The following is a 24393-nucleotide window of genomic DNA, read 5'->3' on the forward strand; positions in this document are numbered from 1 at the left end:
TCATGAGGGTTGTCACCTCTACAGACCACCAGAGGCCTTGCACACCTCTTCTCTGAGGTGCATCAGGTGGGACGGGGCAGGGTGAGGGTGATCTGAGCTCAGAAGAGCTGCTGCAAAGGTGATGCCGCGGGTCCACACCGAACATGGCGAACACAGACCCACACCAGTACCGGGAGCAGCCAAACTTGGGCAAGTACAAAACATGTCTGCACATGGGCTGTGCACCCATCTGACCCTCTGCTTTTCTCTTCCAGGCTTACAGCTTTGCCATGGGGAGTTGGCCAAAGAACGGACTCTTAGACATGAACAAAGGACTGAACCTACAGCACATAGGGAGGCCTCACAGCGGGATAGGTGAGTGATGCCGCCCCATGCCCATCCATCCCCACAGCTGCTGCTCCAGGCAGCCTCTGCTCCAAGAGCTTGTCCAGGCTGCGGTGCTGAGAGCCAGCCAAAAGGCTGCAGGGTCTCCAGCTGGTGGAAGGGACAAAGATGTGTCAGGGCAGGATGGGCATGCAGATGAGCTCTCCATCCCTGACACATCTCAGTGTGCCAAACACACCTCTGGCTGGGGAACTGCTCCCCTCCTTGACTGCTCTGGCAGTGCTTAGGACGGTGTGGATGTGGGCAGCACAGGGGTTGCGCAGTGCCTGGAGCACAGGGCAGGGGTCTCCAGGCTGGTTGGGATGTTCTCCCCATCGGACCAGTCCTTCAGCTGCTCTGGAAAGGACGCTCTGCCAGGCACTACAGCCTTGGAGCTGGCTGGAAACATGCTGCAGAGTGAAGATTTGTGGCCCCAGCTGGAGAATTGAATCATCATCCTATTTGCTCGCATGTGTGATGAGTTTCATGGTCCCACAACTGAGATAACCATGCATGGTGTCAGAGCTCCGTGTTTCCCCTACCTCCTTCACAGCAGGGATCAAAGTGACATGAGGAGGCAGACCTGGCCCAGGACACTGAGGCCATGTATCTGCCTGCTGCCTAATGCTGGGGGCACAGAGCTGGGACAGCAGCAGGCTGTGGTATGGCAGGAGCTCAGATTTACTGGGCTGTAGGCAGGGCTGTAACTCAGGGCTGCATCACTCTTGCCTGTCTCATTTCTCCACGGGGTGTTGGATCACCTCTTGGAGAGCAGCAGTCAGGTGTTCCCTCTGCCTCCCAGCCCTTCATCCACAGTGACGTGTGGCCATTAAAGTTTGCAAGGAGGTAAGATTTACTTGGAAAAGTCATTGGCTACCTGGGCCTTGAGGAGGCTGTTTAATATTGTTTCAAGACTCCAACCATTAAACTCTCCAATCAATCCAAGTTAAGGAGATGAATTATTTAAAGCTCACCAGCTTTTAATTAGCAAGCTCCTTTTGAACTATGGATCTGGTTGCATTATTGACAGAGGTAGCATTAAAATTTGCTTGCTTGCCTGGGAGCAGATTTGCCTTGCTTTTGTGCCGTGTTGAAGAGATCATGGGGAGGGAGCAGGGACTGTAAGAATTGTGTGTGCATGTCCTGCTGTGGGGGCTTGGGCTTTTCCTAGGGTCTCCTGAGGGATGCAGGGTTGGTTTGTGCCTCATCTTCCCTCATTTTATTTATGGAAGGAGCTCTCTGTTGCTGTCTTCTCTTGCTCTGACAAAGCGTCCACAGCACCGGAGTATCATCCGTCTGCTGTTGGTTTCTGCCTGTGTTTATCTCAGTGCTGTTGTCTTGCACAGCCTGATGGAATGCAGAGAGATGCTGTTCATGTCTCTCCCCATTCCAGTCCTTTAGGCGGGTTTTGCATCTTCATTTCTGCCAAACTCCCTCTGTGAGGAGCACTCCCAGCTCTCCCCAGTACAGGGTAAACCACAGGCAGATTGCCCATGTTGAAGCAAGGCCCAGCAGCCAAGCTCCCTTCTTTTAGCACTCCATCCCAGAGGCAAATCTGCCTTTCACACACTCTTTGAAGGGGTTTACATGGGTGCTGTGAAGGATGCCACACCAGCAGTGTGACGGTCCCCATCTCCCTGGCACTGCCAACAGCGCACATGTGCCCTGTGTGTTGCAACCTGCTGGCTGCTCCATTTGGGCTGGGTCCAGAGCAGCTCTGCCTTGGGTATCAGCGATCCTCTGCCTGCCTGTAGAGGTGGCAGCCGCTGGCACCCTCTGTCTGGTGCTCTTACCACAGGCTGAGCCCCTGGGAGCAAGCTGGGGGCATGGTTCATGGAATGGCAGCAGGGAGAACGGCTTCTCCTCCTGGCCAGGTTGGGAGCCCCAGGTATAGCTGCTGCCTGCAGTGTCAGCGCTGCTGGCTTTGGGGCTTGGTAGCCCAGTGTTCCCCCTGGGATAAGGCTCGGGGCAATGCTGGTGTCTGGAAATGCCTTGCCTGGCATTTTGTCAGGGCCTCCTGGTTTCCCAGCCTGCTGGCTTTTCAGGTCCTGGGCATGGATCAAGTGTTGGCTCTGGTGACACCCCAAGAGGTCCCCAGCCCAAAGGCAGAGGAGGTGCTGCTCACTGCAGAGGAGGCCTGGCTTGCTTGGGTCTGGCTTTGCTGCCTCACTGAAACTGGGCACAGTCATCCCAGTTGCTGATGGTCACCTGTGACCTGAGCAGTCTTCACCACCCTCCTCTTTCATGCTCTAAACTGCTCTTGGTCCAAGGCTGGTAGGAGCCATCCCTTTCCCTGCCCAGGACTGCCTTTTCCTTCCCTCCCTGTCTGTAAGGGGCCTTGCTCCTGACACAACCCTTCTGAGCAGAATAAATTACCCCTCTGGAGCCTCTCTTTCTCTTTTGGGGTCAGTTGTGGGATGCAGCAGGGTCAAAGGAAGCTGAGGAGCTGAGAAGGGGCACCCCGAGATATAACCAGGGACAACCTCTGATTTTCATGGCCCTTATGGGTCACTGATATCCAGAAGTCTGCAAACTGAAGAGTGTTGAGAAGGGAACAGCAAGGACATGTGTTAGCAAGCCACACCGTTGTCACAAATACCGTGCCATGTAAGAGAGCATCCCTGCAGCAACTTTCCTGGCAGCATCGGGTCTGGTCTGGTGGGGATGCAGGCAGTCCTGTGGAACCTCAGTTCACTTATGCAGGAATGTGCAACATGGATATTTCCCTTCAAATATGGCAGAAAAATTGCAGTGGACGGCCACTTGTTTTTGCAAACAGTTTGCAAGGAATTTTGCTGTCTCACCTGACCGATTGCTTGTTGCTTTGTTTTCAAATCACTCTCAGATTCACTGGCTCAGTCGATGTCTGCTCCAAATCCCTGCAGTTTGCATGTTTGTGGATCAGCCCCGCTTCATGCTTCACCTTATCCCCTTCATCTTGTTCAAAATCCAGGGAGTGCAGGGTATTAATGCTCTGTGGATTCCCTCTGGGCTGAATGTGGCCCTGAGGGCCACACAGGACTAAACGAGTGTCAGCTCTAGCATGGATCTTGGGGTGAGGAACTTCTGGTGTTTTCTTGGCCCTTAACACTATGAAGTTAAGACTTGCCAAGAAGTTACACCTCTTACAGATGTGTGTATGTTGCCATTCTTAAAACATGTGTTTGAGGCACTGCTTGCCAAAAACGAGCTGCAGCTTCTAATAGGGTTGTTGGCACTGTCACGCGACGACCCGCAGTCACTGGCTCCACACAAGTCGTGGACTGGGGTCTCGCTCCTGATTTCCAGAGACTGATACAAATCAGAACTAAAATCCCAGGGTTTAGTTGTGATTGAAATCCACCAGCGCATCACTCGGATTCAGGAATTTATTTTCTTATATATTTGCCTTTTCTTTTCACCTGTTTCCCTAAAAAAAGGATCAAGTTTTACCAACCAGCACCTATCAAACCAAGTGCAGCTCTTCCTACCACTGCCCAATTGTTAAACCTGGTTTTCTTTTATTCATCAGATACTCTATTTTTGCTGCATTTATTTTGATCAATTATGTAGCATAATATGCCTTTAGTCTTAGTTTTTAGATTTCCATTGTGATAGAAAAATGGGGAATTACTATTTGTTCTTAAAGAGGCAGTGATTAAATTATTTGGGGTAAAGATTTGAATGCCATACTGAAGTACCCCATCAGTACTTTGAATTGGTTTTATTCTTAAAATCCTGTTTCCCTTCAATACAGAAGGGAAAGTAAATTTCAGAGTCCTTTCTAGGTAAGAACACCTCATGCATGAACCCGAAGCAAGAGGTGATGGGTGAGCTGAAGCAGTGTTTCTGGAGAGCACCAATTCAACACGTTAGCATTAGTACATCTCATCCTCTCCCACCTTAGTTTGGTGGTTTGTTTGGTTCCCTGTTTATGAAAGGATAGAGGCACACTTCCCCCCCAGTCCTTGGTTGTTTCTCAGCCCTGAACAAGCCAGTTATTGAAGTGAAAAGACGCTGAAAACCCACAAAGTTTCTAAAGCTGCAGAAGTAGCTGCTGCTGCGGGGAAAGTTTTTCTCACTTGTCAGCTCTGCTTCCACCTCCGGTGCACTGTCTTTAAAACATGATGTTACCCCTTGCTACTGATCTTTTAAATCTAATTGAGTTTAACTGAATCTGTAAGGTGCAGGCTTTGGCACACACAATATTATGATTTTAGATTTAGTTCTAAATGTCTGGTTTGGGGTTGTTGTTCTTTTATTTGGGGGGCAAAGAGGGTACCCAGGCTGTTGTGTCCCTTGCTAGTGAACCCACACTGCCCATCCCAGGCTTGCTGGTCCCATAGCAACATCTCTCTCAACACGATGCCCTCATGGGGCTGTTTTACACCAGCTGATGTAATCCTGCGACCTTTGAGCCTCTGCACAGGGCTTCACCATCTTCCCTGTGCTCACAGTCCCTCTGGTCAGGGCTATGCTCCCTCCATGGGGATCTCTTGCCATGCCAAATGGAAAAACCCTACCTGCCTGGGCAGGTCAGCAGCCCATGTGGTGAGCGACCCAGCAAACCACCATGCCTCCCTGGCTCCATCTCTCTCTTTTCATTTACTGATTGGAAATCTCGGAAGGTTAGGGTGTGATATTGTTCCTGATCCAGAGCATTAATTAGGCCTCGGAAAGAAGAAGAGGAATCGCGTGTTTTTAACAGTGAGGTTAATGGGATGCTCGCAGAGTAGACAGTTTTAATGAGCTTCAACTCGATGTGCAGTGAGTTTACTCTTTGTGTTAAAAGGGTCACACTGCAGTAGTTTGATGTGGATTGTCTCCTGGCCCCCGGTGTCATAGGTGAGCGTCTGTCAGAGTCCAGTCAGAGCACATTTACATAGTGACACGATTCTAATTAACTACCTCGAGCTGCCACCGCCGCGGGGAGCCGGGCCAGCGCTGCCGGGTGCCTCCTGCCCAGCGGAGACATCCACTCTGCCTGCTCTGCCTGCTCCCGTCCTGCCAGCGCCGGGCTGCTCTCCGAGCTGACATTGAAGGAGAGGGCAGCAAGGGACACGCTCGCTAAGTGCGGTGGCACGTGGCGTGCCACCCGCTGTAATGGGGGCCTTTGGCTGTCAGCACTGGCTCTCCCTCACCGGGAGCTCAGTGGGGACTGAGGAGGCTTTGCTCACCCTGCAAGGTGCTGGGAGCGTGTAGTCCTGGCAGCTTGCTGGCTGTATTTCAGCCTCTTCTCGCTCTTCCCTGCTTTCCTTTCCACTCTCAGTTTCCTGCCTCTCCCAGGCATCTGTGGGATCCTGTCACCACCTCATCTGCAGTGGGGCAAGTGGAACAAGGGGACAGGGACAACATTTTGTGACACTCCCCTCCGTTTTTCGGATCGCTTTGCATCCCACCTGTATGGCCCTGGCTGGCAGTCAGTCACAGAATCATAGAATGGTTTTGGTTGGAAAAAAGCTCATCTAGTCCCAAAACCCCTGCCATGGGCAGGGACACCTTCCACTAGACCAGGCTGCTCCAAGCCCCATCCAACCTGGCCTTGAACACTTCCAGTCCTGTCTTCCTTGTCCCTTCCAGGGGATGTGAGAAGCCTTAGAGAACCCCATGCTCCCCCAGAGCAGACGTACCCTGTTCTTCTCCAGCTATTGCTTTCTCAGCAGAGGTGTCCTGCAGCTGGTGCCGTGCTTGGGGCAGTGCCATTTGTACCATACCATCCTTGGATGCTGAGAGCAAGAGCCAAGCAGAGGGCAGAGGGCTCACTGCTACCAAGTGGGGCATGGGGCTGCTGCCCTGCACACAGCAGAAGGGGAAAGCCTAAGGCAGAAGGGGAAAGACTCTGAGTTAAATAATTAAAAGAGACTTAAGTAAAAATCAACAGAAATGTCACCAAATGAGCAGTGTCATTCTGAATTAGTGCTCGTAAAGGTCAGGCGGATCCAAGCAGGTGGAGTGGCTGTGGTGTGCCGGGTGTCACAGCCAGGCAGCGTGTCCCAGCATGGACCATGGGGATGGGGCAGCAGGCGGGTGGCAATGGGTGCCACCACCACAAGCAGCAGCCCCGCATCCCCAAGGAGGGATGGGGAGGGAGCGCCGGCCGGGCCGGCCGGTTAGAGGACACGCGTCTGTCAGAGTCCAGTCAGAGCACATTAACGTGGTGACATGATTCTAATTAACTACCGTGAGAGGTGTCACAGCTGGAAAAGCAGTGAGCGGAGACAAGCTTTTAAAAAAGGAAAAAAGCAATGTGACAGTCTTCCTTTTTTTTTTTTTTTCTTTCTTTTTCTTTTCTTTTCCATTTTTTTTTTTTTCACTCGTGTGTGCTCTCTCCCCTCCATGTGGGAGTGGATCTAAAGATAATTAGGATGTCTGGCTGCCTGGGAACCTGAGCCGGGGCTCTTTTGCTTTCAGTCATTTAAGTTTTCGACATCTCTCTGAAGGGACTTGGTGGCGCAGTGGATTACTGCGCGCCAGAGTGACAGAACACTCTTCTAATCGTAAACCCTTTTTAGACAGAATCCTGCTCTCCCTTTTTCCCCGGGAGCAGCGGGGGGTATGTTCTGATCACTGCAGCTCTGTTCCCATACACGCTACAATGGGAAACTCAAGGTCTTTCAGCTGTTTCCTGCAGTTAACAAAGGAGGCACAGAAGAAAGAAAGGAAGGATGATTGAGTGTTTGTGTTGACTGCACTCAGCCCTCTGTCCTACCCTGCCAAAAGTTGGTCCTGTGCCCGACCCCGCTGCCTGCTGGGGGTTGCAATGGGCTCATCACACCTTGCTGCTCGCCTGAGGTCTTGCTGTCCCTGGGGAGAGCAGCCTTTGGAAGGGAGGGTGGGATGGGCTGCAGGGCTTTGATGGATCCCATGGATACTGGGGAAAGCAGGATTCCCTGCACCCCCAGGAGAGGCAGGAAATTGAGAGGGGAAAGGAAAGCAGGGAAGAGCAAGAAGAGCTTGAAATAAAGTCGGGGTACCACCATGCTCCCCTCCCAGCCCCAGGACAGGCAGATGCAGTGCTGGCTCACCTGGGATGTGTGGGAAGTGGATACAAGCCCCTCTCTTCTGGGCGGAAGCGGTGATGTTTGCAGCACTGGTGTCAGACTGGATATAAGGGGGATTTCTGGATTATTATTTTAGCGACCAGCAGGTCAAGGGAGGTGATTCTGCCCCTCTACTCTGCTCTGGTGAGACCCTACCTGGAGTCCTGCATCAGGCTCTGGAGTCCTCAGTGCAGGAAAGACATGGATCTGCTGGAGAGGGTCCAGAGGAGGCCACGAAAATGATCAGAGGAATGGAGCACCTCTCCTGTGAGGAAAGGCTGAGAGAGAATTGGGGTTGTTCAGCCTGGAGAAATGAAGACTCTGGGGAGAGCTTATTGCAGCCTTTCAGTACTTAAAGGGGGCCTATTGGAAAGATGGGGAGAGACTTTTTAGCAGAGCCTGTTGCGATGCGATGAGAGTGATGGGTTTAAGCTAAAAGAGGAGATTCAGGCTGGACAAGGATGAAATTCTTTACAATGAGGGTGGTAAAACACTGGCACCGGCTGCCCAGAGAGGTGGTGGATGCCCCATCCCTGGGGACATTCAAGGCCGGGCTGGATGTGGTTCTGAGCAACCTGATCTGGTTGAAGATGTCCCCGCTCATTGCAGGGGAGTTGAACTGGATGAGCTTTGAAGGTCCCTTCCAACCCGAACTATTCTATGATTCTCTGACAAGCCCAGCTGCAGATCAAGGCAGGTCTGTCTCAAGACTCAGACCTGGCTGACCCCCATCAGGACAGCACTGCCGTCACCCTGGAGCTGTCCTGTAACCCATTTCCTCTGGATTCTGGTTTTGGAATCAGCAGTGGGGACTCTCTCCCTTGGTAGGTAAAGCAGATCTGCTGTCCTTCCCTCCCTCTTTCCCAAGCCAGCTGTGATCCTCAGCCCAACACCTGGCCCAATTCCTGTCCCCAGGAATGAGAAACCTCATAAATGCATTTCTCATATCACTCTAAACTGTTGTTAGCATACTGGGAGCACAAGGAGAGGCCGATGGTTTGCATTATGTGTGCTCTGTCTTAGCAATCAGCCAGTCCCAAACCCAGGAGCATGCAGGCATGAAACAATCTGTACAGAGACCCTTGCACTGCCTCAGACTCATCCTGCTCTCGGCTATTTATTTGTCCAGTCCTGTAGCTGAACCTTTCACAGTATCCCATACACACACTGCTGGAACAACAGTGCTGACCCCATGTTGTGCTGGGCAGGTAAAGCATCTTTACTAGTATGTTAGCCCTGTAACAAGGAAACACTTCCTGTGCACCATGATTTATCCTCCGACACAGTGAGACACGTTAGGTGAAAAGCCTTGGAAGATCATTAACTTTCTAGGGTGCTTTTCCTGTAGAAAGCAGCAGCGTAAAACCCTGAGTGACACTTTGATTTCCCTGTGATTCTTTTGGTGCCTTGGTGTCTCTGCGTTGTGTCCCAGACGAGGCCAAATGGTAGCGTGATTTCCCTTACCTGTGAGGAGGGGAAGAGTTTCCTGTTAACGAACATAAACATCTCAATTAAGAGCAAGGATTGCCTGTGCTGCTCTGCAGTGGACTCCAGTGGAAGGTGGTTTTTAACACCGTGCTCTCCTGCAACAACGTGGCCCCAAACCTGCCCTTTGGCACCTGCATCCCCCAGTAACTTAAGGAGCACTACAAGAAATCTGGAGAGGGATTTTTAACAAGGACATGAGTGACAGGACAAGGGGGAATGGCTCTGAGCTGACAGAGGGGAGATTTAGATCAACTATTAGGAAGAAATCCTTTAATGTGAGGGTGCTGAGGCGCTGGCACAGGGTGCCCAGAGAAGCTGTGGCTGCCCCATTCCTGGCAGTGTTCAAGGCCAGGTTGGACGGGGCTTGGAGCAATCTGCTCTAGTGGAAAGCGTCCGTGCCTGTTGGAGGGATTGGAACCGGATGAGCTTTCAAGTCCTTTCCAATGTAAACCATTCTGTGATTCAGTGACCCGGGGGATCGCAGGGATGCTGCTGTCCCTCTCAGATTAGCCCAGAGTTCAGCCATCCACGCGTTGTCCCAGCTCCAGCCTCCCCTGGCAGCATGGGGCTGGTGGCTCTGAGCACCATGCCCCCCTCTGCGAGGAGGAGAGACTCCTGCCCAAGTCTTACTGAAGATCTGCCTTTAACAAGAGTGGTGGCAGAGCTATGGAGGGAAAGCCATCTCAGCGAGGGATGCCAGGTTTAAAGCTGCCCTGCTTCACCTCATCAGAAACTATTGGAAGGTGCAGGAGGGGAAGGGGTAGCAGCCAGCCAGAGACTCCACCACAATTTAACAAGTTCCCATTCCCCTGAGTTCCCTGGTAAGACCCCCCTCCAAGTCCGCACAGGAATTCATAAGAATAGGATAATTAGGATGTTTCAAAGCTGCGACCCTCAGAGGAGTCCTTGGATTAATCTGTTTTTTCCCCTTAAAGACATCTGTAACTACAATCTTTGTTTCTGTCCTCTTCTTCTCCCCCCTCCCCTTCTTTTCCCCCCTTGTCTGTCTCTGTATCTCCTGTCAAACCGTTGCAGACGTAAATGACAAAGAAATCAGAAAGAGAGATCAATGCAGTCCAAATTAGCACTTGGAGATAGACTGTGCTGGAGATGTCAGAGCCTGACCCCAGTTGATCTGCCAGCCTCCACTGGTGATATTATGCAAATTGCATCCATCTGGCAGAGCCCAGTGAAGGACTAATGGGGCAGGGAGGGGGCCATGGCCAGGCGCCTTTGGGAAGGGGACGGAGCTGGGGGTCTTTGGGAGGGGGGGGCTCTGTGATCCATGGGGGAGATAAAGAACTGCATTGGCTTCATTTACGCTCCTGGGCGGATTAAAACCCAAACTCCAGATAAGAGATAACCAAACTTCATTGCGCTTTTTATTTTATTCCTTATTGCTACCCCCACGCAACCTAGTACCAAAAAGAAGGGTTGGTGGGGGCAAAAAAGATGGTTCTTGGCGCTCTTGTTTCCTGCACGTCATTACCATTAATGGCAGAGTGAGGGGAGAGACAAAGTCGGGGAAAGAAAGCAGAAAAAAAAGCAGCTAGCTGCTTAAAAGGCTGCTGTAATAGGAGCATGGATAATAGAAATCTCAAATTACGGTGATCGCCTTGTTAAGAAGTTTGAAAATACGGCCAGATTGTCTTTAATGAGAGAAATATGGCTGTTAGTTAGTGAAGGAGGAGGGAATGGACCTTGTTTCAAGATCTGTAGCTCGCCCATCAAAGAGGCACTGGCTGTTTCATTTCAAATTCCGGCTCCTCTGCCTGATATTAAAAATAGTCGTTAAAGGCTTTGACTAGCAAGACGGTTCTCTTTGGCTTCCTACTCTCTCTCCACCTCCCCCGAAAGACTTCGCCAAGAGAACTTCTGCATTAAAAACGGCCAAGCATAGAAAGAAAGAAAGTTTTGGGCCATGGGGTGATGCTGCCCCTGGTACCAGGCCTTCAGACCCAGCGCCACCAGCACCACGCTGTCCCCATTGGGCAGAGGGGAGTTGCCTCCATGCAGGAGCTGCCTCCTGGCATCCCTGACGCAGGCATGGGGTGGCAGAGCTTTGTTGGCGTCCAGACCCCCATTAAGCACCGTGGTGCTGTTTTCCATCACTCTTCCTGGTACCTGGGGAATGGTGCTGGGACAGAGCTAAGGAGGCAGAAAAGGGCTCTGGCAGAAGCAGCTGCTCTCCGGCTCCCACCTCTTCTTAAGAGCTAACGGGCATCTCTGCACTGTTGGGCTCTGACCCATAACTCCTGCTCACTGGCAGCCCTCTCTTCATCCTTCCCTGAAATCAAAGGATCACATTAATTGGTTTAAGGATCACTGCCCCATGTCCTGTTCAGCAAACCTGGACTGTGTTAATAGCTGGTGTAACTCAGCAGAGGGACAGGGTCTGGATGGGGAAGGTGCCTCTGGATGAGGAAGATGAACACCAAGGCATCAAAGATGTGTCCAGTGCTGTGTTTTCACCTGTCTTGACGAAAATCAGTGTAATTCTTCCACTCCCAAGCTGCTAACAAGTTGAAATCCCAGGACAAAGGGCTCTTGGGGGAAGGAAGAGCTGCACCAGCCACACTGCTGCCCCTTCCCAACGTCACCTTGCTTGTTCGTAGTTCTGCAAGTGGGAGCAGAGGGGGTCTGCCCTCCTGTATCTTCCATAGCTTGAGGTTCTTCCCAAAGCCAAAGCTTCCACTGCCCAGGCTGGTCCCAGCTTATCCCACTCAAGCTCTGCCTCATTCCCGATCCTGCAGCAGAGTCATGGTCACTGCTGAGGGTGGGTGCACCAGTCCATGCTGATGGGACTGAGGGTCCATGCCCAGTGCTGTGGTCTGACGTTCCGCCTGCATGCTTGGAGGTCTCTGAGGGGATGGCGTGGAGCAGGGACTCAAGAGCTCCGATCTATCAGGTTTTGGCCAGCTGGTGGCCCTGAGATGCAGCGGGATCAGCAGGGCTGCTGTGCTGGGAGGGCTACAGGACTGTCCTCCCTCATCCCCCTATGGCACTGGAAACCATGGAAAACCCTTACCCAGTGACATGATGCAAACCCCCCCCAGTGATGGAGAGTGCCCAGCAACCCTGGGTAAGCTTTTCTGCTATAGTTATCCTCACTGTTAAGTACGCACATGCCTGCAATGTGCAGGGGGAGCGACCACCAGTCCAGAGGGGCTGTCTGTGCAGACCCTACTGCTGCCTGCACCCCAGCCATGCATTACCCCTTGCTTCCCTGCCCACCCCATGGCAGCCGGGATGGTGCTGGCGCTGCTGGTTGCCTATGCTCACCAGGGCATGCATGTCTCCACTGCCACGTCTAGACCCTTCCCCAGGGGCTCTGCACATGGGGTGCAGCCACGGTTGGCAGGACCCTGCAGTGGGCACAGCAGCAGTGACTTGCTGGGAAGCCCCCTCCAGCCATTAGCTGCAGCTCCCTGGGGGTGGGGGTACCAGCGCCAGGTTCCCTCTCCCATCCTGCGTTTCCAACCAAGAACCAGCGATTTGGCTTCATGTGGATGCTCGGGGGACTCAGAGCTTGGCCGCTGGGCCTCCTCTGGCACCCACAAAGCCCTCTGCCTGGTGCTCTCCCCCTCCAGAAGTACATAGAGAACAGCCGAGAGAGGCAGAGGAGGAGAGAAAAAGAGAGACAACGGCTTTGCCTCCACGCTCCCGTCCAGAGCAGTCTCCTAATGAGAAGAATATGGCTGCTAGTTAGCAGAGGGGTGTGTCCTGTAGGCTAAAATGAGATAGTTACACTGCACTGATTGAAGGTTGAGGTTAGAGGGCAGCACAATTATGTTCAGGAGATTCAAGGGCTCTGTTTGATGCAGCAGTTCTAAGCTCCCAGCCAGTGTCAGTAGTTTAGCTCAGGGTTTCTTTCTTTTTTTTTTCTTTCTCTTGTGGGCTAAAGACAGGAAGGATAAAAACTATGGGAATGAGTTGTTACTATTATTATAAAGTGGTGTGAGGTTTTTTTCTCTAAACCGCCAGCTCACCCCCCTTTTGCTTAACTGTTTCCTGATCATTATTTTTTAAGCGGCTCGGAGGGAAGAAGAGAGCATCCCCTTCCCCTGGAGAGCAGCTCTGAATTTTCTCCTAGCCCAGGAAGGTGATGGGTTTGTGCCCCCGATACAGCTCAGTTCTCTCACTGCGGATCAGGAAAGCAATTAACAGTTCAGATTATGCCAAGGCCAAATTCTTTGTCTTCAAAATCACGGGTTAAAAGTTGTGAAAGAACCTTAATTGTCTGGTGCTGAGGTAGTTTTTTCTGAGAGCATCTCCAGTGCTTTTGGGATGTTTATGGGGGGAATCTCTTGTGTTTTAGAAGCCCTCCAGCAGCATTACCCTTTCCCAGAGCGTGCAGCAGTGTCCAGGCACCGCAGCAGCATCCCTGGCCTCTCTCCCATCAGCTGTCTTGCTGCCTTTAAAGCATCCTCTCATCCATCCCAAGACAATCCTGGTCACTGTCACCTTTCTCCACAGCCCCATCCTTGCACTCATGTACAGCTCCAGCCACTGCCCTCCGCGCAGCAAGGTAAGGACCGCTCTGCTGTGCACGTGGCAGCCTGTACAAGGAGGCTGTTGCTCGCTCAGCAGCAGCACCCAGCCTTGCTAGGCTGAACACAGGCCATCAGCCTGCCCATGCCAGCCGCTCCATCCCAAGGGATGAGCCAAGGGGTGCTTGCCCCTTTTCTCCTTGCCTGCTCTCCAGGGCCCATCTCCCCAGTCAATTTGTGTCCCAAGCCTTTTGATCTGAGTGACAGCCTGCTTTATTTACTCTAATGGTTCTCAGTTTTCAATGTTAATTCCTCCCAGAAGAAAATGTCTTTCCAGGCTGAGTTGCCCATCCACAGGGACATGGAGGGTGTGCTGGGTTCCCTCTCCTCTGCAGCATTAACCCGACAGGCAAGAGCCTGATAGGTGCAGGAGGCCATGATGCCCATGGAGCACTTCAGTCCCTGCCAGCACCACAGCCAGGCTGTCCTGAGGATGCCACATCAGTGAGCAGGACGGATGCATCCTTAGCATCGCTGCTCATCCCGGTGCAGCCCATTTGGCGCAGCGCCACGCATCACCACCACAGCCCCTCTGTCATCCCAGCTGCAATTAGGGGTTGATGGATTGTCCCGCAGCCAGGGTCTCGGTACGGCTCCCCAAAGGGGATGTGGCACACGCAGAGGCGGGCAGGGGCCCGCTGGGCTGCTGCCATCCAACAACAATTTCTAATCTTGATTGGAGAGGAGGGCGATGGGCTGGGGGGGGGGAGGAATGGGAGATAAATGTTAGCTCATTTCTTAAGTAATTAGTTACCTCCTCATCCCCGTGTTGTAATTGTGAACAAGCTGTAATGTTTAATTAGTGTGTAAATGAAACCCCAATTTCATAATGGCTGCGGTGACAGCGCTAAGTGAGACAGGCACAGAAGGGGCCGCATTGTTTCAGCGGGAGATGAAGCTGTCGCCCAGCAAGCCGAGCGTCTCTGGGAGAAAATGGAAATGATAAACGAAGTGAGGCTAATTAGCAAAATCCTACAGGCCCCACTGATGGTTCTCATCAAGGGGAGGTAATGAAGCGGGCGGGCCAAGCTGAGGGGGGATTAATTGGAGCTGATTGTTGCACATACAGATAATACAGAGCAGTCAGTGCAGGGATGCAAACTTTCCTGCTTTGCCTCTCTCGCCTTTCCCTCGGAACTGGCCATGGGAAGAGCCTGTGGGGAGCAGGTAACAACCCTGGGAGCTGGTCCTGGGGCAGGCAGGACACGGGTGCAGGGGGATGCTCCCTGCCTGTGGGTATCTGGGCAGAGGCACATGGGCACCCCATGGTGTGAGGACTCTGAAACATCAGAGAGCTGCTGCAGCCCTGGTTTATAGCCCACCCTTAGCTCCTTTGCAAGTCCCTTCTCCTCTGATGGCTGTATTTTATGCACAGACATTCAGAGAGTAAATAAAGCCCCTCTGCGCAGCCGGTGCTGGGGAAGGGGTGAATCCCCTCCCGTGCCTGCCCTCAGGGCAGGGGTCTCTGCAGACCTGATGCCTGTGGCAGCCGAAGCAGAGCTCGCTGCAGTGAGGGAACGTGAGGCATCGTGGAGCTGAACTTTATCCTTCCGAGCTATGTGAGAAATGCCCTTTCTGCAGCTGCTGGCGCACACCCCTCATCATGTTGCATTACTTACACCCCTCATCATGTTGCATTACTTACTGACATTTCAGGGAGCGCAGGGAGCCCCGCTGCCCATGGGCTCAGCCCCAAACACCCATCCCTGCTGCAGAGCGGGGCTGGCGGCCCCTGAACCTGCTCTTTACCTGCTGCCAACTCAATATCAGAAGTGAGCAAAAGCCTTGCCAAGCAGAAAGAGGACAGCAATACCTGTGTCTGGGCTTCTGTCTGTCCAAGCAGGCTGTTCCTGGAGCTGCGTGACTGAGAGCAGGTCTTTTCAGTGTCTGAGCCTCCTGTTCTGCCAAAAACCAGGAGGGTGAGCTGTCTGCTTCCAAGTGCCAGTCCCTGTGATGCCCAGTGCCTGCCCGGAGTCACTGCATCCCTCCCTGATGGCATCTCCAAGCCCCTCACTGCCTCTCCTGCTGAGTAATGAGAGATTTCCCTGGGCCTCCGAGGGCTCTAAAGAGGGGCTGAGCAATATTATTTATTCAGTTGTTTACAGAAGCGTTTGATCGGGAATAGTTCTTCACTGCCAGCCTGTTGTGTATTATTCATTGCAATAATCTCTGCAGATTGTGATAAACTGTAACTGCGGCGGGGCAGCGCGTAGCTGGGCTGTACTGCCACCGCTGCCTGCACCGGCCTCTAAAATATCGGCAGCTGCAATCATAAATCTCAATTTACAAGTGGGACTATTGCACGGGGAGTTATAGTTATACTAATGATTACTTCTCTGTCTTATTTTTCATGTTGCAACACAGCAATAAATTTTTAAGAACAGCCTGGGCAAGGCGTTAGCGAAGCCCGCGCGTCCTCTCGCCACGCTGACAGCAGACAGGGGCATTCCTGGTCCACCACAAGGCATCACAGTGCCCCACTTATCAAAGAGGTGATGCTGAGCTGGGGCTTTGTGTCCCCACATTGGAGAGGTGCAGAGGAAACTCCCCGCAGGCATGGTGGGGCCGGAGTGTGGCTCCAAGGTCAGCTCTGTTTGCTGTACCAGAGAACAACCGCAGCTCCCTGCATCAGTTTTCCTGCTGGAAATGGGGGCTGACACCCCCCGCTCTGTCACTGAGTGGTCTTTCTCAGCCAGGCTTAGGATATCCTGGGGTTGCTGAAGCCAAGGGATGGGGATTTAATGACCCAGAGTGGAGCTGCTGTTTGAGTGGTGTATCCTGTCCCTGTAGCTCACCATCACACTGGGGCTTTCCCACATACCGAGATGTGGAAGCTGCCTTTCTGCAGACAGTGGGACCATGGGGTGGAAGCAGGTGATGGCTTGGATGGTTCCATCTGGAGAAAAGCCCCCTCTTCCTTGGGGATGGCAAGAGTCAGCAGGGAAGGTTCTGGCTAGAGGAGCCCCAGCTCTGCTTCCATCCCCATCTGTGATCAGAGCACCCAGTGGCATCCCTCCTGGAGGAGTCCCCATGGGGGCAACCCCATGGACCAAGCCTCTTGCCCAGAAGGCAGCAGCAGGACACAGGGTTCAGCAAGCATTTCCCGAGTGTTTATCACAGCTCCGAGGTCTGTGATGTGAGGCTTCTGATGGATGCCTCCATTCACAGACTTGACATTATGATGTACAGGGAGCCTAGAGACATATAGATTTTCAAAGTGGCCACTTTGAGCATAATTATAAATATCCAGCCTCTTTACATAGTGAATTGCTGCCAGGAAAAGAAGGGCCCTGGGAGGCTGAAATTCTTGCATCCAGGCTGTCTTGAGCAAGGAGCCTTGGCAGAGGTTTTCCACCCCTTTTGGGGTGCCAGGAAGGGATGGGTGTTAATGGATGATGACTTTTCCATCCTGTACCCCCCTGACAGCTCCCCTCTGATACCTCATGGTGCTGGCAGCACCTCTCTGTGGGGGACACCCCCTCCTTGTCTGCACCAGCACACTGCAATCTGATTTTAACTGCTTCTGAGTGGCTGAATCCCCTTCCAGATCACGGCACAGAGCATCAGGGGCGTCAGGGAGCTGGGAGCAGGTGCTCCTGGTATCTGTGCCAGATCCATGGCCCCAGGGACACAGCAAAGGAGAGGCCTTCCCATAGCTCATAGCCAGCTCATCTCCTTCCACTTGCCTTTTGAGCATCCCAGCCCACAGAGGGTTGGAGCTCAGTGCAGAGGAACCAGTTTTCAGGCAAGTAGAAGATAGGTGCCGGATGCAAACTTCGCAGCTGAGACTCAGTCACAGGAGCACTCCCACATCCCCTCTTGGGCCCATAGGCCCCTAGAAAGAAGAAGGAAGCAACTTGGAAGTCCCTTTGTTGTGCTTTTCTCCTGTGGTTTGGATGACATCAGGGCATCACTGCTTCCCTCTCTGCTGGAGCTGGAGTGAGCTTGCCCTAAGGAAGGTGTTGGCAGGCATTGGTGTGTCCATCCCTGTGCATGAGTGTGTAGGTTCAAACAGGCGTTAGTCATTGCCTTTGCCAGCCTGGGACCTCATGCTTTAATATCACAGGGGAAAGCAAAGGGGATGCGTGTTCTATTTGTGAGAGAAGATCAAAGACAAAAATTGGAGGTAGAGATTAGAGCAGTGCCCCAATTAACTGGGGGGAAGCGGGAGGAGGGCCCTAGCTCTCCAGTTTAGGACCCCTCAGCAGACCCTGCTTCTGCTGCATGGAGATGTGAATGCCCCAGATAAAGAGGAACCATGGCCGGGGGCCTGGGATGAGGACTTTGGGCCAAAGACTTACTGGTGGGGAAGGGCAGGAGTAGCCAGAGACTGTGGATGGCAGCCGGAGACCTAGGCAGTTTGGTGTTGGAGTGAATCCCACTCCCTCCTTCCTTCTCTACACATCTTGCCAAGCTCAGTCTGCCTCCTCATCCCTGTCCCACCTCTTTGTCCTCATTTCCTTGTCCCGCTCCCTTCCCCTATTTCTCTGGTATCATCTCCCCTCATCACCATCCCCACTAAATCACCGTCACTGTTTCCTCCTGCTTCACCTGCCCCGACTCCAGCTCTTGTTGGCGCAAGTGGCTTCAATGGAGCAGTTTCCTCCCTCACACTTCCTGGGGAAGTCATGGAGCTCTGGAGAGCTGGGTCCCCGCTCCCCACGCAGGTGCCTGGGGTCAGCACACGTGTGGCCACCCGGGGCCATGGGCAGCGCTGGCTTTGCCCAAAGCTGGTGAGATCCTGATGGGAAATCCAGAATGCTCCTTGGCCCCAGAATCACCTTCCCGGTAGACTTCAAGGCTTTGTTCCAAAACATCTGGGCACGCTCAACAAAAAAGGCCCTGCAACAACAAGTAGCTGGAATTTAAGGGAAATAGCAACGTGTTTCTCATTCTTGTCAATGGCAATGTATTAACAGTTCAGGCTGAAATTTCCTGGGGAAAAAATGCATTGTGAGTGGGACATCCAGCACAGAGTATCTCAGATGGATCACTAAATTTGGGGTGAAATCAGGGTAGGTTGCGTCAGAGCAAAGGGGAACCACCAGCCCCTCTTTTTCCCCAGCACCCCCACAAACACACACATGCTCCTGGGGCTGGGGCAGCCAGGAGCCTGGTTCCCGTGTCCTCAGGCCCACAGGGATTGGGTTTTGCTCCCTGCAGCAGCCGTGCGCACTGCAGCATGTTGCACATCACCCAAGGAACATTAATTAACATTGTGGAAGATGTTGGGAAAGGTGCAATTTGAATGATCTGGCACCGCAGTCATTCAGATGCTGAGTTAATTCAATCCTTGCACACAGTGCTCCTACAGATTGTTGGCTTTAAACAAACAGCAGTGACAGATTTGTTGCTGCGGAAATGTGGTCATTAAGTCGGGAGCGTGTGTTTGACCTGAAAGCGATTGAGTGATGGATGCAAGTCATTTTAAAGCTGCAGCAGCCAAAAGGATGCTACTTTTGGAGAGCAATCTTGCATCTGAGGAGTGTAAATAATTTAAGCAAACAAGTAAAGTAAGGTGAAAGCACTATCGTTGCCTGCTCTATTGTATTACAGCACTCAGCGCAAAGCGGGGCAGTGCTGCGGGCTCTGTGGTGAGGAGAGCTCCTTTGCGTAGTGATGGCATAAAGAGGTGCAAGGTACCAGATTTGGAGCTGTCCCTAGGGATAAATGGTGCCATCACTTAATAGTCACTTGTGGGAGCTGCACATCCACTGCTCTGCAGGATCCTCAGGAAATGGGGACCAAAGTGGTTTGGTGGACATCAGTGTCCTGCCAGAGCAGGACTCGGGTATCCTGCAGCATGGGACTGTTCCACTCCAGCCACTCCTCCCATCAAACTGAAGAAGCTAAATACTCGCTTGGCTTCCAGATGCCCAGCTTTTGGCCATTTGGTCCAACAAGGATGCTCTGGGGAAGCAGGAGCTCAGGATGCTGTTGGGCTGCTGCTCCAGGGCAGCTCTCTCTGCTGCTGTTGATGATCCTCTTGCTGACAGGCTGTGAGCTGGGAGGCAGCGTTAGAGCCGCCACCGGTCACGTCGCATGGGTCTGTGCCTTCCGCCACTGGATTTGGCATCCCAGTAATGAGGCTGGTAGTTACTGTGCAGTGGAAGCAGCCATTGCTTAAGCCTCAATATCTCGGCCATTTAATTTAATGGGTTTTTTTAAATACCAAAAGCAATTAAGTTCACATTGTGAGCTAATCGCCTACAAAATTTCATTTCAGAGATGCTCAGACTGTTTGTGACAGAATTGCTGGAAAAAGACCCAAATATGCCACCAGGTCTGTCTGTTCGTCCTCTGCCTTCCCTCATTCCCAACCAAAGCCAGACAAGACTTCTCAAAAGGAAACAATGACGTTCTCAGTCTACTGCTTTTCTGTCAGGTTTTTCCATGGTGTGAATTTTAGATATGTTAAGTTAAATGCTAAAGGTTGGTGATGGTTATAGTGCTTAGCTGGTACCACAGGAGTGAAAATAGGGATTTAAGGGCTGGCTGATGGGCAGGAGCCACATTGCTGTTCTTGTGGAGCAAGTGGGTGTACAGCCATGTACCTGGGCCTGGAAGAGATGGAGCGTAACCCACTGTCTTGAGACCCTGTGTCTGTGCTGCTGTACCTGGGGGTGTAAGTGCTGCCTGAGTAGGAGCACCCAAACCTTGCACAGGTTTTGCTTCAGAAGGGTATCCTGGGTGAGCTGTTTGCCCTGTGTCCACCCCACCCCTCAGCAGCTCACCCAATGTGCCTGCCTCCCCGCTCCTCCTCCAGCCCCAGCAGCCCCAGCCCACTGCATCCAGCCCCATGAGCCCCGCAGGGGCCAGTTTGCCTGTAGGCTGCATGGCTTTATCATGGGGAAGAGCTGGAGGTCTTTGCCAGAGATTACTTGTTCTCCTAAACAGCCATGTTACTGAATACGGAGTAATCGCCCCTCCATAGCCAGCTAGGGGTTTCGTTTCCTGTACTGCGGCTATCATGTTAACACTCTCTCCTTTTAAAGCACCTTTGCTGGCTGAGCCACGCAAGTGCCGCCCATCATCCCCATGATGGGCAGAGGCATGCCCCACACTACTCCACCGGCTGTGTTTGAACTGCCTGCTCCCAGTGTGTTCAGCCACATGTGGCCACCCCTTTTTGGACACAGCGTTCCCTGGTCCGTACCCCCCTAGCCATTCCCTGGCCGGCAGCAGGGATGTGATTTATGGAGTCCCGCACGCACCCGGTGAGTCCAGCTCTGTGTGTTTCAGGGAGATCCATCGCACGGGAGGGGAGGTCACCGCGTTGCAGGTTTGCTAACCTTGCCCGCTTATTAAAAATGGTAAAAGCCTCCCTCAGGACTCGTGAAGTATAGATCCAGAGAGCTCCATATGCTGTTCCCCTTAATGAGATGTCTGCCTGAAGAGCAATAGCAAAACACACCATCCAGTTCAGGGTCCCTATAGCTAGATGGCCTGGCTGTAAACAGAGCCGTCCGTCTTAATGGGCTATCGTGTAAAAACTTCTCCCAGTCAATAAATCAAAGGGGCTTTGATTTATATCATGCGCTGCCTTCGCTATTAGGCTGCCTCTGGATGGCATGTTCTGATACAGAGCTCTCCAGGACCGCCAGGCGAGGCCAGAGGCTCTAATGGGCATTTAATTTAGGCTTCCCCTTGCCGATACCTATGTGGAGCTCAGCAGCTGGGGCTCAGCAGGGGACCCTCCATGGTTTGGGATGGCCTTGCCCTGTGGGAAAGGGCACCCATGGATCAGGACCTGGCTGGCATCCTGCTGGGCAGGGGCCTCTGGTGTACAGGGAACACTTGGGGAGCTGGAAGAGAGCAGACCCTCCTTGGGAAGGGGAGCGTGGGGCTGGTGAGCTCCCCTCCTCATCCAGGAGCAGCATCAGCATTGCCTGGTACAAGTATTTATTTTTCATTCCCTCCCTGGTGCTGCTCGGATGCCACCGGAGGGAAGTTCCGCTCCAGCCACCATCCCAGGCAGAGATATTAGTCCTCATTACTAATTAAAGGAAGCAGGAGTAATTGACGGATGGTAGATGGCGGGGGAGCCGGCGTGATGAACGGCCCCTGTCCCCGTGCCGGGGACGCATGCTGAGCGCTACCTGTTAGCTACAAATAAACAAACCTGATAAATAATAAATAGTTCGAGAAGAGTGGCCGAGCATTATTTAAATTAATAGGGATTAGAGGGAGAGGCCTGAAAGAGCATTCCTCCGGATGAGCTATCCCTGGACGGGCAGGGACTCATTTGTTGCAGACTGGAGTAAACAAGGAGATGGGGAAGATTCATCACAGCAGGGCCTTGCCGTGCTGCTTGGGCTCGTAACAGCCCAGCCACGCTTCTCCTGGCCACCCTGCACCAGGGTTCCCCATGTCCCTCGTGTCACCGGGCTGTCACACCTCCAGTGCCAGCCTGGGGTATTGGTGTAGTCAGGGAGCCGGGGTGCTGTGGGGAGCAGATGCTGGGCTGCAACTGCCGATGGGTCCCACACCACAGCAGAGCACCCTGCAAGCTCAATGGGCACCCAAACTGTGTGGCATCCGCAGCCTGACTGCACCCAGGCGGGTGAATCCTGCTGCTGAGGGGCCTCTCCTCACCCCCTGACATTTGGATAACCGCCTCTCCTGCTCAGAGCCCGGGGGTGGCAGCGGGAAGGAGGGATGCTGGGGAAGGAGGGGAGAAGGGAGGGCGGGAGCTCTGCTCACTATCACATCTACTCCATCTTATCTCCACGGTAATTTGATGATAAAAAATAATCCGAGGCTGGAAAGGAAACATGTGTAGTGGAGTAAAGATTGAATGTAGGTGGATTGTGCCCTGGGGCGGCGGCTGGGAGATAGAAGGAAATGTCCTTCTGTTTGACATACTGCCGAGACACAGCCCCCTGCCTCGCCAAGCGCTGCCCGCGGCACTGGGAGCCCGTGGCAGAGCAGGAGGGCACCCCATCTCCTCCCGTCCCTCTGCCTGCAACCCCCGTGCCCCGCAGCATGTCCCCCCCATCCTCCTGCCCCACAGCTCGCTCCCAGCACGCTGCTGGTTTTTTCCACCCCCCCCTTTGGTTATGCTTCACAACTCATTTTATCAGCTGTCAGTAGCCAAATGTCTTTTTTAAGGAGTGGGTTATAGCCACTAATGTACTGAATGCTATTGCACTGGCTGCAGTTAGTGTTCCACGGCTAAATTACTATAATTAATGTTCCACTAGGACTGTTTGTAACAGGCGGCTGCGGGAGCCCCAGGTCTGGGCTTTCACAGCCACTGAATTATCTTCTCCTCCCCAGAGAAAGAGCCTCTCACAAGGGGAGGGACAAGGTCAGCACCGGGACAGGCAGGCACGAGCCGAGCCGGGCTCCAACATAGGGCTGGGAAGCCATTCCCATGGCATGGGCACACTGTGCGTCCCCATCTCAGCTGCTCTGCCCCATGGGAGTGAGGTTGGGTGTGCAGAGAGCTGCAGCAATGCTCCAGGCTGGGATGTGCCATGGCGCATCCACAACATCACTCACCGGCCCCAGGGCTTCACTTGTCACCCTCTGCAAGTTGTGTTGCCAAGATGAAACATGGTGCCTAGGGAAAAGCTATGGAAAACTCGCCAAGAGCGGCTGGTGTTGATGTTTCTCCTGTGCCCAGCACAGCAGCTCTGCATGGCCCAACAGGATAGAGCCTGCACTCGCAGCAAGTCTGCACCCAAAACCATCCCTGCTCTCCAGTGGCCTCCCAGCGAGGCCAGAGGTGCAGGCAAAACCCCTTTGCTCCGCAGGCAGGGATGCGCACACACACCCCTTGTTTCGCTAAATGCATTCTTTCGATACCTGCAACAAACAGATTAGCCGGGGCTTTATCAGGGACAAGAGAAGGGAGAGCAATGCGATAATGGTTTTCAGCAAATCCTCGGGCTGTCACAGATTAGAGCAGCCGTGGCAGGAGCATTATCAGCCCTTTCCTCTTCTCCCCATCGCCTCCCCTTTGTCTCCTCTCACCATCGGATTTCTCCAGCCAATCTATCCCGCCGAGAGCCGGGCAGATACAAGAAGAAGTCGGTTTCCATCTGATCCGCGATTGGTTTTTCCTGGCAGCCGATCTGTGTCACAGCATCGATCCGTGGGCCCCCCCAGCGCTCTTCACCTTGCGCCTATGGAGAGGAAGGTGGCAGAGGGAAGGGGGATTTGGGGGGGGACACACTTTAACTTGCTGTGTGCCATTGATCCACAGGCAGGAGCGTGGCCAGGCCAGCCCCACCACGCAGGAGGGGCACAAGCTGCCTGCCCTCATCAGTGGAGTTTAAATGGCTGTGACCTTCTTATTAAAGGAGGGGAATGGCTTTGGAGGGCTGGCGGGAGGAGGGGGCTGAGCCCCAATCCCCAGGGAGTGTTGCCAGGAGCTTTCTGGCCCTCACTGTCCCACCAAGGGGCAGCTCAGTGATCCTGGCACCAGGGCACTGGGAGCCCTCCTCTCTCGGAGGGGACACCCCCTGCACCCACATCCCACCTCTGCTTCCTGACTGCCCGTGCCACGCCGCAGTGCATCCGGGCATGAGCCCGGCCCCGTGTCCTGGCTCTGCAGCCTGCCAGAGCCTGCGTGAGATGCTGCGTGCTGGGAGCTATTGGATTAACCCTGCTGGGTGGGCAGCATTCCCAGGGAACCTGAAGCTGCCTTTTGGTGGCTAAGTCTGAGGGCCTGCTGCAGGCAGCGAGCCGCACAAGGCACAGATTTGTTGAGACACATAGAGATGCGCAGAGGTCTTTGCCCATAGGCAGGGCAGCGATGCTGTACCAGGCAAGGCCCTGCATCCTTGGGGTCAAGCTGCCACTGCCTGTGTGACCCTGTACCCCTCTGCCAGGGTAGAGCTGTGGCAGCTCTGCCTCATCTCGCCCAAGGGACAGTGTGTTGGTGGATGGGAGGGAAGAAGGGGTTATAACAAGTAATGGCCCCGAGTGTGGAAACAGTGTTAATAAAGTGTATTTCACTTTTAATT

General features: G+C 53.2%; 1 protein-coding gene across 2 annotated transcripts in view; it reads left to right on the top strand.

Moving 5' to 3' along the window:
- ERI3 (ERI1 exoribonuclease family member 3) overlaps window positions 1-24393 on the top strand; it is a 130671-nt gene that overhangs the window by 92359 nt on the left and 13919 nt on the right. For both annotated transcript variants that reach the window (XM_065673536.1, XM_065673533.1), the window contains one exon: window positions 255-354. In XM_065673536.1, the coding sequence (XP_065529608.1) occupies window positions 255-354 (100 nt within the window). The remainder of the gene's footprint in view (window positions 1-254; window positions 355-24393) is intronic.

This window comes from Lathamus discolor, chromosome 3 (assembly GCF_037157495.1).
Source record: "Lathamus discolor isolate bLatDis1 chromosome 3, bLatDis1.hap1, whole genome shotgun sequence".
Lineage (NCBI taxonomy): Eukaryota > Metazoa > Chordata > Aves > Psittaciformes > Psittacidae > Lathamus > Lathamus discolor.